This window comes from Pseudorca crassidens, chromosome 15, assembly GCF_039906515.1.
Source record: "Pseudorca crassidens isolate mPseCra1 chromosome 15, mPseCra1.hap1, whole genome shotgun sequence".
NCBI lineage: Eukaryota > Metazoa > Chordata > Mammalia > Artiodactyla > Delphinidae > Pseudorca > Pseudorca crassidens.
In genome coordinates this window covers 6,915,445-6,929,423 of record NC_090310.1, presented here as the reverse complement: position 1 = coordinate 6,929,423, position 13,979 = coordinate 6,915,445, and the positions used below count along the sequence as shown (strand labels likewise).

Here is a 13,979-nt window from a genome sequence, read left to right as displayed (position 1 = left end):
TGAATCAGCTCACCCCTCCCACTGAAGCCTCCAGTCTGGGGAGCCAGGCCTGGGCTCAGAACCACCCCTGGGCATGCGAAATGCCACTGTCGCCAGTGGGTAACGGATGAGCCAGCTCAAACCATCTGTCCTTTGGCTAAGGAAGGGTGGAGTCCCTTACAGAATGAGTATCTGATGAGCTGAGAACCTTCAGGGGCATTCGGCCGGCCATCACACAGAACCCTCTTCCAATGCTATCTCTGGTCTTATTGCCCCCCACCCCTAAACAAGTAGGTGGGAGTGCCCCCAACACATGCACATAGGCATATGCACACGAATGCTGACACACTCACATACGTACAGGCACACACCTACCCAGATGCTCACATAAGAGTCTCTCAGCTGAGCCAGGCTGTCAGAGCCACTCCTTCACCTTCTCTTTCAAAACTGCTGTGGAGATGGCCTCATGCCAGGAGCCAAGAAGGACCTAGGAGCCTATGAGGGGAAAATCTACTTGCTTGATAAATAACTCCTGAGAAGAACAGATGAAAAGAGAGGGAGAAGGAAAGGAAGCTAAAGCTGGGTTAGCTGAGCGCCATGTGTGAACGTGTGTACAGGTGCATAAACGTGTGTATGTATAAGGCCCAGGCACCAGAGGACCAGCGAGGAAAAGAGGGACCATCAGAAAGACAAGGGTGGCAAGAAACAGGGAGAAAATGGAGACGACCCCTTCCCGTACCTCTCCCCCTCCTTCCCTACCCTCCCTCTCCCAGTGATTTCATTCAGTCCTGGGTATGGCAGAACCTTGCTCAGGAGCCTGAGAATGGACGCGTCTCGGAGACGATGGCGCCCTTTTCTAGACCCCATTTTAAAAAGTAAGGGAGCAGGGGCCCAGTCAGTCACCCTACAGTCTCCGAATGGACAAGGTCTCCATCTCTTGCGTACTCCTGCTCTCTGCCAGCCTATCCCTTAGGGCCGGCCTCGAGGTCCTTTCTAATCCCCTCCCCGGCGCCTAAGGTTGAGGTTTCTGGCCCTTTAAAGCAGCGGCCCCCTGCCGGGTTATTGTCTGGCTTCTCAGCCTATCGGCGGCGCCGTTGGGGGCGGGGAACCTGGCCTCCCGATTGGCCGCCCCGCGCCCCGCCCCGCCCGGGGTCCCGGGAGCTGTCCGGCAGCCTCGGTGCTGATCCCGCCGCTGCCCACGGGCCGCGAGCAGCGCTGAGGGCACTATGAGCGGGGGCGTCTACGGCGGAGGTGAGCGAGCCTCGGGCTTCGGGCTCTCCAGCCTGGCGCGGCCTCGCCCGAATCCCAGCGCCCCGAACCCGCGAGACCCAAGCTCTGGGCACCCTGGGGCCTGGCACCTCGGCGCTCGAGCAGGTCTAGCCCCTGGTTTGTGTCCTGCGCCACTCCCACCTTCGACCCCCGACCCCGGACGTTCGCGCGCACCGGGCCCAACCTCTCTACCATTCAACCCACCACCGCCCGGCCCCCAGCCCAGCAAGGAGAGTGGCCTGAAAACGGCCACTGAGCAGAAAGGGACTTTGGGGTCTTGACCCCCACTCCCAGGACCCTAAACTGTTGGCCGAGCTCCCACCCGCACCGTCCGGCGTTGAAGGTGGCTCTGCCCTGACCTCCTTTCGGAACAATCCAAGAGGAGAGAGTTTGGGAGAGATCCCCTCACAAGTCTGTCTCCCCGCACAGATGAGGTGGGGGCGCTGGTCTTTGACATTGGCTCCTTCTCAGTCCGCGCTGGGTACGCTGGGGAGGACTGCCCCAAGGTGAGCCTTCCAGCCCCCTCCCCAAAACCTAGGGCTCCCCTCCAGGCTTCCCAGTGATCCAGGGCTCTCGGAGCCCAGAGAGAAGCTTTGCTGAGTGGGAATGAGGGAGTAAACCCAGGGGTGGGCTGAGGGCCCTGCCATGGGCCTGGAACCGGGCAAGAGATTGATTTCTCTCCGCCCATGCCCCCCTCCAGGCTGACTTTCCCACCACAGTGGGGCTGCTGGCCGCGGAGGAGGGGGGCGGGCTGGAGTTGGAGGGGGAGAAGGAGAAGAAAGGGAAGATCTTTCACATCGACACCAATGCCCTCCACGTGCCTCGGGATGGAGCAGAGGTCATGTCACCCCTCAAGAATGGCATGAGTACGGGGCCCCCACCCACTGCCTCCTGACACAGACTCAGAGCCCACACCCAACAACCTGGGGCACAGCACCCCACATCCACAGAGTCTTCCTTGCAGCGACCCAAGTCCCAGGGATGCCCTTACTTCTTCCCACAGCTGCCTGGTTCCTAACCAGGGGCCACCAGATTCCTGGGAAGGGGGGACTTCTGCTGGAGCTTGTCTTATTTCCCCTCCCCCGGATTTTCCTTCCCTCCTTCCTTTCCTTCCTGTCCCTGGACTCCTGCCTGCCCACCCTCATCTCTCCACTGATCTCCTGGCCCCAGTCGAGGACTGGGAGTGCTTCCGTGCGATCCTGGATCACACCTACAGCAAACACGTCAAGTCTGAGCCAAATCTACACCCAGTGCTCATGTCCGAGGCCCCGGTAAGTGCCTCATCCAGCTGCTAGTCAAGCCCTGGGGCCCACCATTCACCTCTCTCCTCAAGCCATCACTCACTCCACTTCGCTTTTCAAACTTTCCTTCCAACTCCATCATCTTCAACCACTTTCCTTCCTCCCTGGTTTAGTGTCCATGCCTTCCTCTCTCCTCCAGCTCTATCCACTTGCCCTTCCCCCAGTCAACCTTATACACTGCCCCACCACCCCAAGTCCTTTTATGACCTTTTAACTTACATTCTTTGTCAATATTATATATACATGTAAAGAATCAATTTGTTTTATAAAGTATGTTAAGAAAAAAAATGCCATTCATAGCCTCCTCCTTCTATTGCCCCTTTTCCAGAGGCAATTGCTCTTCTCTGTTTTAGCTTTTTTTTTTTTTGCTATTACCTTTTAAAAAAATATTTATTTATTATTATTTCTTAATGAATTTATTTATTTTTGGCTGCATTGGGTCTTTGTTGCTGCGTGCAGGCTTTCTCTAGTTGCAGTGAGTGAGGGCTACTCTCTGTTGCAGTGCGCAGGCTTCTTGCGGTGGCTTCTCTTGTTGCGGAGCGTAGGCTCTAGGTGCGTGGGCTCAGTAGTTGTGGCTCACGGGCTCTAGAGTGCAGGCTCAGTAGTTGCGGCACACGGATTTAGTTGCTCCACGGCATGTGGGATCTTCCCGGACCAGGGCTCGAACCTATGTCCCCTGCATTGGCAGATGGAGTCTTAACCACTGCGCCATCAGGGAAGCCCCTGTTTATTTATTTATTTATTTATTTATTTGGCTGCGTTGGATCTTAGTTGCGGCATGCTGGATCTTTCATTGCGGCACGGGCTCTTCGCTGTGGCCCACAGGTTCTCTCTAGTTGTGGTGTGCGTATTTTCTCTCTCTCGTTGTGGCATGCAGGCTCCAGGGCGCATGGGCTCTCTAGTTGAGGCGTGTGGTCTTGTTTGCCCTGCAGCATGTGGGATCTTAGTTCCAAGACCAGGGATCAAACCCATGTGCCCTGCATTGTAAGGCAGATTCTTTACCACTGGACCACCAGGAAGTCCCGCCATTACCTTTTATATCTCTAAATATCACACTTAAATTGCTGATTGTGAATTTTTTAGCTTTAAACATTATCTGTGGATTTCCCACTATAGAAAATGAGCATTTGGCTCTCTTTCCTCCCCAGCCCACACCACACACATTTCTTATTTCTTACCTAAAGTACAGTTGTAGTTTAGGGTTTTGGGTTTTTTTAAGATCAATATTCAGTATTTACACTCTTATTATTATGTATGCTAATCAGGCCTGAACCAGGCAATGAACTGTGGTTTATTTTCCTTTCCTGTGCAACTTTTTGTTTTCTCTAGCACTGAAAATTGTCTTGGTTCTGTTTTCCTTAGTTTTTCTGTCTACTTAATAATGTGGCCCTAAATTATTCATCAGTTATCTATATCTTTTCTCAAGACATTAATTCTTTAAGGTGTTCTATCAATTTCATCTTCAAGAAGTCTCCTCAGGAGCCCACTGACCTGCTCTACTTTGGACAAGTTACCTTCTACACAGAAGATGTAGCTATCATCCTGACATCTCCCTTCACCATCATCTTAAGGAAACACTTTGCCCCTCTCCTGTATTAGAAGTCCTGTTTCCTGTATCACATGACTCCTTTCCTTTATTTTCTTCCTTGTTTTTATGGGGCACATTTTCCACTAACTGCCTTAGAAAGGTCATAAGAAGTAACATTTTTGACACCTTGCATGTCTAACCTTGGATTGATAGTTTAGCTAGGTATAACACTCCAGGTTGGAAATCATTTTTCTTTGGAATCTTGAAGGCACTTCTCCAATGTCTTCTAGCATCTACTGTTACCATCAAGAAGGCCAAAAACATTTATTTCCTGATCCTTTGGTGTAACTTATTTTTCTTTCTTAGAGTTTATAAAAATTTTCACTTTGTCCTCAGTGTTTTACAATTTCACAATATTATATGGGTTTATTTTTGTCCATGGCTCTGGACACCCAGTGTGTCACTTTATTTTGGAAACCTATGCCTTTCAACTCAGTGAAAAAAATTTAATTACTTATTTGATGATTTATTTCTTTCAATTTTCTCTATTCTCTCTTTTGAGGAATCCTATTATTTGGATTTTGTACCTCCTGAACTGGTCTCCTAATGTTCTCGTCTTTTCTGTTATGTTTTCCAACTCTTTATCTTTTTCCTCTTATTTCCAAGATATTCCCTCACTTTGTTTTTCACCTCTTCTATTGAGTTTTTTGGGGTTTTTTGGTTTTTTTGTTTTTTGTTTTTTTGCTGTACACGGACCTCTCACTGTTGTGGCCTCTCGCGTTGTGGAGCACAGGCTCTGGACACACAGGCTCAGAGGCCATGGCTCATGCGCCTAGCCGCTCCGCGGCATGTGGGATCTTCCCGGACCGGGGCACAAACCCGCGTCCCCTGCATCGGCAGGCGGACTCTCAACCACTGCGCCACCAGGGAAGCCCCTATTGAGTTTTTAATTCATTCCTGCTCCTGTATTTTTATTTTCCGAGAGGTCTTTATTATTCCATGAATGTTACTCTTTAGAGCATCCTATTTTTATTTCATGGGTGCAATATTATTTGTTATCTCATAGGGATATTATTAGTTTTGTCTTTGGAAGTTTTCATCTCCTTGTATACTTATTGTTCTTCCAAGTTGCTTTTTTTCCCTGCCCTTTCTTGGGAGTCTTTATCTCATTTCCTAGGTTTTTCTCAAATTTCCACAAATCCTTGGTTGTCCACATATGTTTAGGAATGGGGGACTAAAAAGCTGATTGGGCAGGGGGACTTGCTGACTGCAGTCTTTGTTATAGGATGGTCTGACTGGGGTGTTGCATCTTTAGATCTTTGATGTAACTCACAGGGAAGACTTCCAACCTGAAGACAGGACTGCCCAACCCCTTTCTGGAAGCCAAGTGAGCAAATAGGGCTGATGTTATCAGCATTCAATATGCATGGCATCACTTAATTCCCCTCTTTTAAGTATAGTGTCCTCACTCCCAACAGTGACAAGTGTCCCACCAGTTCAGAGACCTTCAGTTTTACTCTCTCCAGAGAATAAATTTCCACTCTTCTGCTGAGGTTGGAGTGGGCAATAGCCTAGTGCCATGGAATTAGGATGAGAGTTTAGGGATCTGTTACTTGAATAGTTTTAAACAATCTTATTTTATTTCCCCTTTCCTTCCACTTCCAGAGCTACCTGAAACTACCAATTCCCAATCCCTGTGAGGATTCTGCCATTTAGCACAGGCTGTTGTTGGCTTTTTCCACTACCAGTTTAGGAGTCAGCATTCTTGAATCTGTTAAGTCAGTTACTGCTCACCTAACTGATTTCCAACCTTCAAAAATTTGTTGCTGTTTTCTCATTTCTTGTTCTTCTGAAGCTTTAAGGGTTTATGCCTCTCTGTCTCTCTCTCAGGTAAAATTCGCATGACATAAAATTAACCTTTTTTAAGTTAAAAATTCAGTGGCATTTAATACATTCACAATGTTCTGCAACCATCACCTCTATCTAGTTTCAAAACATTTTCATCGGCTTCCCTGGTGGCGCAGTGGTTGAGAGTCCGCCTGCCGATGCAGGGGACACGGGTTCGTGCCCCGGTCCGAGAAGATCCCACATGCCGTGGAGCGGCTGGGCCCGTGAGCCATGGCCGCTGAGCCTGCGCTTTCGGAGCCTGTGCTCCGCAACGGGAGAGACCACAACAGTGAGAGGCCCCCGTACTGAAAAAAAAAAAAAAAAAAAAAAAAAAAACACATTTTCATCACCCCCAAAGAAAACCCATTTTCATTTAGCAGTTTCTCTCCACTCCCCCTGCCCCCAGCCCTTGGCAACCATCAGTTGGTTTTCTGTCTCTATGGCTATATCTATTCTGGATCATTCATATAAATGGAATCATACAGTATGTGACGTTTTATGTCTGTATTAATGTTTTCGAGGTTCATTTATGTTGTAGCTGACTGAGTGATATTCCATTGTATGGATATACCACAATTTGTTTTACCGTTCATCTGCTGATGGACATTTGAGTTATTTCCACCTTGGCTGTTGTGAATAGAGCTGCTGTGGGCAGCTGTGTACAAGGATTTGTTTGAGCACCTGTTTGCAATTCCATTGGGTGTATAACTAGGAGTGAAATTGCTGGGGCATGTGATAATTCTATGTTAATTTTTTGAGGAACTGCCAATCATTTTCTACAGCTGAGCCATGTAACCTCCGCAACAGCAATGGACAAGGGTTCTGATGTCTCCACATCCTTTCCAACACTTGTTATTCTCTGTTTTTCGTTTTGTCTTGTTTTTAAATTATTATCACCACCCTAGTGGGTGTGAAGTGGAATCTCATTGTCCTTTTGATTTGCATTTCCCTAATGGCCAAAAATATTGAGTATCTTTTTTTTTTTTTTTTTGCGGTATGCAGGCCTCTCACTGTTGTGGCCTCTCCCGTTGTGGAGCACAGGCTCAGTGGCCATGGCTCACGGGCCTAGCCGCTCTGCGGCATGTGGAATCTTCCCGGACCGGGGCATGTGGAATCTTCCCGGACCGGGGCACGAACCCGTGTCCCCTGCATTAGCAGGCAGACTCTCAACCACTTTGCCACCAGGGAAGCCCTGAGCATCTTTTTATGTGCCTGTTGGCTTTTGTGAGTTTGGGGTTTTTTTGTTGTTGTTTTTTAAATTAATTCCCGCTCTATTATAGTTTTGCTGGGAACTTGGGAGGGAATAAAAGTAGATGTTTGTATTCAATCCAACATTTTTACCCAGAAATCTTCTTCCTCAGCTTTCTTGCCTCTGAGATGATTAGAGTGAAGAAGAGGGATGTACTGGCGGCTGGGGGTGGGGGTGCTGAAGTGCATATTGCACAATCAAGAGTCCTGGGCTACGAGTCAAGAGACTGTGACTCTAGACTCAGCTCTACCGAGAGGTTTCTGTGTGATCTGGGCCAGTTTCCCTCCCTGAGTTTTGTTTTCTTCAGTTGAGTTTGAATTGTGATCTTTAAAGCTCTTTATAGTTCTCACATTCTAAAGATCTCTGAGGGTCAGGGGACCTGCCCTCTGTCCTCAGCGCAAGATACGTGTTGGGGTGGCGGGTATGTACGTGGATCGGTGCCTTTCCCTTCCTGAATCTTCCCCTCTTGCACTTTCTCCTCAGTGGAACACACGGGCCAAGCGGGAGAAGCTGACGGAGCTGATGTTCGAGCAGTACAACATTCCTGCCTTCTTCTTGTGCAAGACAGCTGTGCTTACTGCGTATCCACTGGGTTAAGCTACTCTGCCGGAGTGGAGGGTCAGGGTGGGGTGTGTGGCGTTCTGAGCTGGAGGCTGGGCCTGATTCTATGGAGGGTAATATCCTGGATGGGCAGACAGCCCCCTGAGCCCCATTAGTGCAGAGGGCCCCTGGGGGCTAAGCACCTTGGACCTTGGGGTGGCCAGCTCAGCGGCCCTTTCCCATTCCTTGGATCAGGCTGGGCATTGAGAGTAAGGACAAGTAGACAGCAGGGGCTGGGGCTGGAGGGAGGAGGGAAGGGTATATGACACTGAGGTGTTTGTTCCCTTCCCAAGCAACCAATCAGCATTTATTTTATTTAAGGATCTGCCTTGCATTGAACCCTATGCTAGGCGGTGGGGCGATATAGCCCCTAATTTCAGAGAGCCCATGGGACATAGAACTAAACCTAAAGAGAGGCTGGGAGCTCAAAAGGAAGGAATAGAGGGAGAGAGTGTGATTCGGACAAGAAAAAAGTGACAAGGGTCTCAGCTGCCTTTCTCTAGCAGATGGGTCGCAAACTAGAAGGAGAGATTTGCAGACTGGGAATGGGCTGGATCCAGGAAAGAAGAGAGTGACTAGGCCAGACTCGGGTCCCAGCCCCCTCTTGCTGCTGTCTCTTTGACCTACCCATCCCACACCAGCTTTGCAAATGGACGCTCCACAGGTCTGGTGCTGGACAGTGGGGCCACCCACACCACGGCCATTCCAGTGCACGATGGCTACGTCCTGCAGCAAGGTGGGGCCTCGGCAGGGGTCGGGGGTGCCTTGAGGGACCAGGTCCTGACACCCCCTCCTTTCCAGGCATTGTCAAGTCACCCCTGGCAGGGGACTTCATCTCCATGCAGTGCCGAGAGCTCTTCCAGGAAATGGCAATTGATATCATCCCGCCTTACATGATCGCAGCCAAGGTGGGGCCTCTGGGATGTCCTGGACACTGACCCGTCAGATATCAGGGTGGGGAGCAGCCAGGCCCCAGAAGGACCCTCAGCCCTCAATTTGCAATTGAGGCATCAGAGATCTGGACAGGCTGAGGGATATGGCTGAGGTCCCACAGCCAACTGCTAGCAGGATGTGTATGTGAGGGCCAGCGTGGTGGGTACTGGTGTCCAGTAGACCCAGGTTCAAGGTCTGCTTCTGCCACAGAAGAGCTGTGTGACCTAGAGCATGAGACTGAAGCTCCCAAGCCTCAGTTTCCTCCCCTGTAAAATGGAATAACAGCATGTAGGGCTGCCGCGAGTGTTAAATGAGACACTGCATGCAAGGGATCCCCACGTGGAACATGGATCCGTAAAAGGCTGTTTCCTTAAGGTCTGGCCGCCTACTGGATTCCCCAGGCCCTCAGTGTTCTCTGACCAAAGCCTTTCAGATCAGCTGTACCCGCTGCACACATGGCATCTGTGGGGATGGGCTCTCCCCGTTCTCTCTCCTCTAACAGGGAAGGGGGAGAAACACCTTTTCCGGGCAACAGAGCAGAGAACCCAGTGCCCATTAGCTGCAGAGCTGGCAGGTGTGGTCAGGGTAGGCTGGGCCAGTGTGGGATGGGGTAGGGTGCTCACAGGCTGTGTCCCCACAGGAGCCCGTACGGGAGGGCGCCCCCCCAAACTGGAAGAAGAAGGAGAAGTTACCCCAGGTTTCCAAGTCCTGGCATAACTACATGTGCAATGTGAGGCGCTGGAGAAATCCCCCCAAACCCCCGCGCCCCCCACCTCCTAGTCCCCTGCCATGAGCCGCGGGGAGGGACAGAGGCCCAGCAGGTGGAGTGGGGTGTGCCCTGAGATGGGAACCCAGCCCTCACCACCTCCCTGGGTTCTCAGGAGGTGATCCAGGACTTCCAGGCCTCCGTGCTGCAGGTCTCGGACTCTCCCTATGACGAGCAGTAAGTGCAGCTCATGGCTGGGGGGTGGGGGGTGGAAAGGGGGCAGGCCTGGAGCTCAGCGGGGACCGCTGGTCTTTTGGGAGCACCCCCAAGCAGAGTCTTGCTCCTTCCTGGGCAGGGTGGCTGCGCAGATGCCCACAGTGCACTACGAGATGCCCAATGGCTACAACACAGACTATGGTGCGGAGCGGCTCCGCATCCCTGAGGGCCTGTTTGATCCCTCCAATGTCAAGGTGGGGCTGGGTGGAGGGCCCTGGATCCCGGGGTGTGGGAGAAGCTGGGAAGGATCACAGAGGTCTGGGAGAGGGGACAGAGGGCCCGAAGCCCAGTCACCTTTCTCTGCAGGGCCTTTCGGGGAACACCATGCTAGGTGTGGGCCACGTGGTGACCACCAGCATCGGCATGTGCGACATTGACATTCGCCCGGTGAGGCCCAAGCCTGAGTCTTGGCAGAGGGGCCCAGGAGAAGCTGGGGGGGGAGGGGCTGTCCCGTGACTGCTCACTCCTCCTCCCTGCTCTCAGGGCCTGTACGGCAGTGTCATTGTCACTGGTGGGAACACGCTGCTCCAAGGCTTCACTGACAGGCTCAATCGAGAGCTTTCCCAGAAGACTCCACCGGTAGGAACCCACCCCTGGCCAGGGCCCTGGACTCCAGTCCTGGCTCAGCCCTTCAGGACCAAGTCCTTCCTCCTCCCCACACATCAAGCAAACGTTCTGGCCACCAGAGTGGCCCCTTCCTGCTGTGGCTTCCCAGTCTTCCCTACCCCCAGCCCTGTCCCTTCCCAGAAGCCAGGTGTCTGCTTCCCTCAGCCCCTCTTTCTCCCCAGAGCATGAGACTGAAGCTCATCGCCAGCAACAGCACCATGGAGCGCAAGTTCAGCCCCTGGATCGGGGGCTCCATCCTGGCCTCACTGGTGAGAGGGGAGGGGCCTGGCCTAGTGCTGAATGTGGGGAAGGGCAGATCCAGACAGCCCCCATCGCCTTGCCTGCCTCCTCATTCATTCATTCAACAAACATTTATGAAAGGGCAGTCACTGCTCCCAGAAAGGTGGATCCCACATCAGGACACAAATCAGGGAGCGGAGGACAGGAAGCCGGAGAGGTTGGCTGGGATGAGATTGTGGTGGCCCTGTGTGCCAGGGTGAGACCCTGAAGGTTTGGGGCAAGGTGATGTGATGGCCACAGGCACGTTTGGGAAGGTTATGTCAGACATGAGTCTTTGGGGATCAGGGTATGAGCCAGATGTGAGGGGACCTTGCCAGGAGGTTCTTCCTATTGTCCTGGAGTCATGGAATGGGTAGCAGTGGGGATGGGGTGGTGAGCAAGGGGCAAACAGAAGGAGGCTGGCAGGTTGGTTCTGGGGCGGTAGGTGGGGAGTTCAGTCTGGACTAGCTGCTGGGGTAGAGGCAAGACGCTGAGCGAGAGGTGAAGATGCAAACTGCATCTGGGGGTGCAGGTGTCAGCCACACAGAGTGGGACAGCAGGGCCATGACAGGACAAGGAGGATATCCACTGCCCCCAAGGAGACAGAAACAATGGTCAGAGTGACAGGAGTCTGAACCCCTGAAATTAGCTCAGGGCTGAGAGTGTGTCAGTCACACAGTTGTTGAGGGCCTCCTGTGCACCTGAAGTGGACAGACAGCCCGACCTAGTCCCCGCCTCTGTGCGTGGGAACAGTCTGGAAGCCGAGATGATTAAACAGGAGGTCATCACAAAGTGTGGGGTGTTCCTTCAAAGGAAGACGTGATTTTGTTCAGGGGTCATGAAGGGCCTCTAAGGGGCACTCAAGCTGAGATGAAAGAGTGAGTAAGAACTTATGAGGCGAAGTGGGAGAGAGGGTGCTTGGCTCCTGGGGGGAGCTAGGCAAGGCCAAAGGCAGTGGGCAGATGCTGTGAGATCTGAGTTGAGTGAACTCACTTGGGCTGCAGAGCAGAGAGTGGATTGGAGAGGGCTGCTGTGGTCTCCACTGTGACCTGCGTTTGACGGCGGAGCAGATATCGGGGTGGAATTGAAAGCTTATCAGAGGTCTGACTGACAGAATGTGGACACTGTTTGGATATGCGAGGTAAGAGGGAACTGGCTCAAGGACGAGGCCCAGGATGCTAGATCCTGGCAGTGCTGTCCAAGAGGAATGTAATGTGAGCCACGTAGGTCATTTAAAATGTTTTAGTAGCCATAATTAAAAAGAGTCCAAAGAAACACGTGAAATTAAGTTTTAAGAATATATTGTATTTAATCCAATATATCCAAAGTATTATCATTTCAATATGCCATCAATATAAAAGTTAAGATGTTTTACATTCTTTTCCCTGGGTTTAGTCTTCAGTATCTGGTATATATTCGACATGTGGAGCATATCTCATTTCGGACTAGCCACACTTCAAGTGCTCAATAGCTCCATTTCAAATGTTCCATGTAGCGAATGGCCACTGGATTTGGACAGGGCAACTGTAGAAGGTGAGAATGACCAGAGAAGCAGGTTTGGGGCAGGTGTGGGCGAAGATAGTGAACACAGTTGTGGACATGTTGAGGGTGAGGTCCCAGGGGACACTGAGGAGGAGGTGTCCAAAGACAGCTGAGTACAGTAAGTCCCCTACTTACGAACCTTCGGGTTTCGAACTTTCAAAGATGCGAATGTTCGCATGTCCAATCACATAGTTAGTTCACGTGTCTGGCGTACATTGTCACATGCGTGCATCCTCCACAAGTGATTTGCTTTTGTGTACTTTACTGTACAGTACTGTATAGAGTACAGTAGTACAGTACTTGTAAAAAATAGAAGTGTTCATTTCATTGGCACTAGTGCAGAACTTCTTAGAATATGCAACCTTAGCATAAAATATTTCTTTAAAAATTATATTTCAAGCCCATAAAATAATTTCACTCTGAAGAATTTTGAATAGGAATGTACATTAGATATTATAGATATTGGAATGATAGATAAAAATCAGATATCATCTTTTTAATCCAGTTACTCCACTGTGACCACATTTGTTAAAACTGCGTTCAGTATTATGTGTGGTCTTCATGATTTCTTTGGATCCCTAGTATCTATATTTATTTCAGCAGACATAATATACTTGTGGGAAAAGTATTATAAGCCTATTACAGTACGGTACTATATAGCCGATTGTGTTAGTTGGGTACCTAGCTAACTTTGTTAGACTTAGAAACAAATTGGACTTAAGAACATGCTCTCAGAAGGAAACTCGTTGGTATATAGGGGCCTTACTGTATTTGGGTCTGGAACTCAGCGCAGAGATCTGCACTGGAAACCAGAAATGGTGGGAAGGGTGGGGCCTTGGCACGTGAGCAGAAGGGAGGGGAATGACCTGGTCCGTGTTCTTCCTGGACACGCCAAGGGACAGAAGCAGGGACACACACACTAACTTTCAGGCAGAGGCAGGACAACCACAGAGAGGGTACAGTCTGAAATGCCAGGGCTGGAGACCCTCAAGGCGCTTGTTTCAGCGGGAGGGTGGAGGTGGGGCGCCAAAGTGACGACATCCTAATATCCTGATGTTAGGTGGTGTCGGAATGGTGGGGAGGGAGGAGGAAAGATTTTTCTTGGGATGGAGGGCGACTTGGCGTGTTTGGAAGGCCTGACGGAGTGATAGGGTATCTGGTGGAGAATGGATGTGGAGTGTTGGGGCGCCGGTTGGCTGGCCTGGGGCTGTAAGCTCCACCTCCCAGCTCGAGAACAGCCCTCGGCCCCGGGCAGACTGGTGCTCAATAAATACTTGTTGAATGAATGAATCGTGGATTGAACGATATGAAGCAGGTATTCGCCCTCTGAATACGAAGGAGGGGACAGGAAGATGGGGACAGGAAGATGGGGCAAGTTGGTGGCTGCGGGAGGGCTGTGGGCTTGAGAGGAGGAGGTTCCGAGGGGTCGAGCCTGCGCGGGAGGCGTGTGGGGAGGCGCTTCTCCCTCTCTCCAGAGCCTCCCCGACCGCCGATGTCTCCCCCCCGACCCAGGGCACTTTCCAGCAAATGTGGATCTCCAAGCAGGAATATGAGGAGGGCGGGAAGCAGTGTGTGGAGCGGAAGTGCCCCTGAGGGCGCCCGCTCCCCGTCCACAGGCCCGCCTGCAGCGGTGGGGGAGGGAACGCGAAAGCAAGGAGATGGTTTCCCCCACCTCTGCTCCGCCAGCGCAGACCGAAGCCCCCAACGCTCCCAGCGCCCGCTTTTCTTCCCTTCCCCACTCGTCCTCTTAGATTGTGATGTTTCTGGGTTGAAAGGAGTAAAAATGTTTTAAGAAAAAAAAAAGTTGGCCTCTTTGGGGGTGGG

General features: G+C 51.3%; 1 protein-coding gene across 1 annotated transcript; it reads left to right on the top strand.

The window, feature by feature from the left end:
- Positions 1-1,098: 1,098 nt before the first annotated feature.
- On the top strand, positions 1,099-13,954 carry ACTL6B (actin like 6B). Its single transcript, XM_067705765.1, has 14 exons — positions 1,099-1,230; positions 1,678-1,754; positions 1,949-2,114; positions 2,419-2,519; positions 7,697-7,794; positions 8,455-8,549; positions 8,615-8,721; positions 9,387-9,476; positions 9,628-9,689; positions 9,808-9,922; positions 10,035-10,115; positions 10,212-10,307; positions 10,517-10,603; positions 13,668-13,954. Exons 1-14 carry the CDS (start codon positions 1,206-1,208, stop codon positions 13,746-13,748), a joined length of 1,281 nt encoding a protein of 426 aa, XP_067561866.1. The 5' UTR covers positions 1,099-1,205; the 3' UTR covers positions 13,749-13,954.
- Positions 13,955-13,979: the final 25 nt, after the last annotated feature.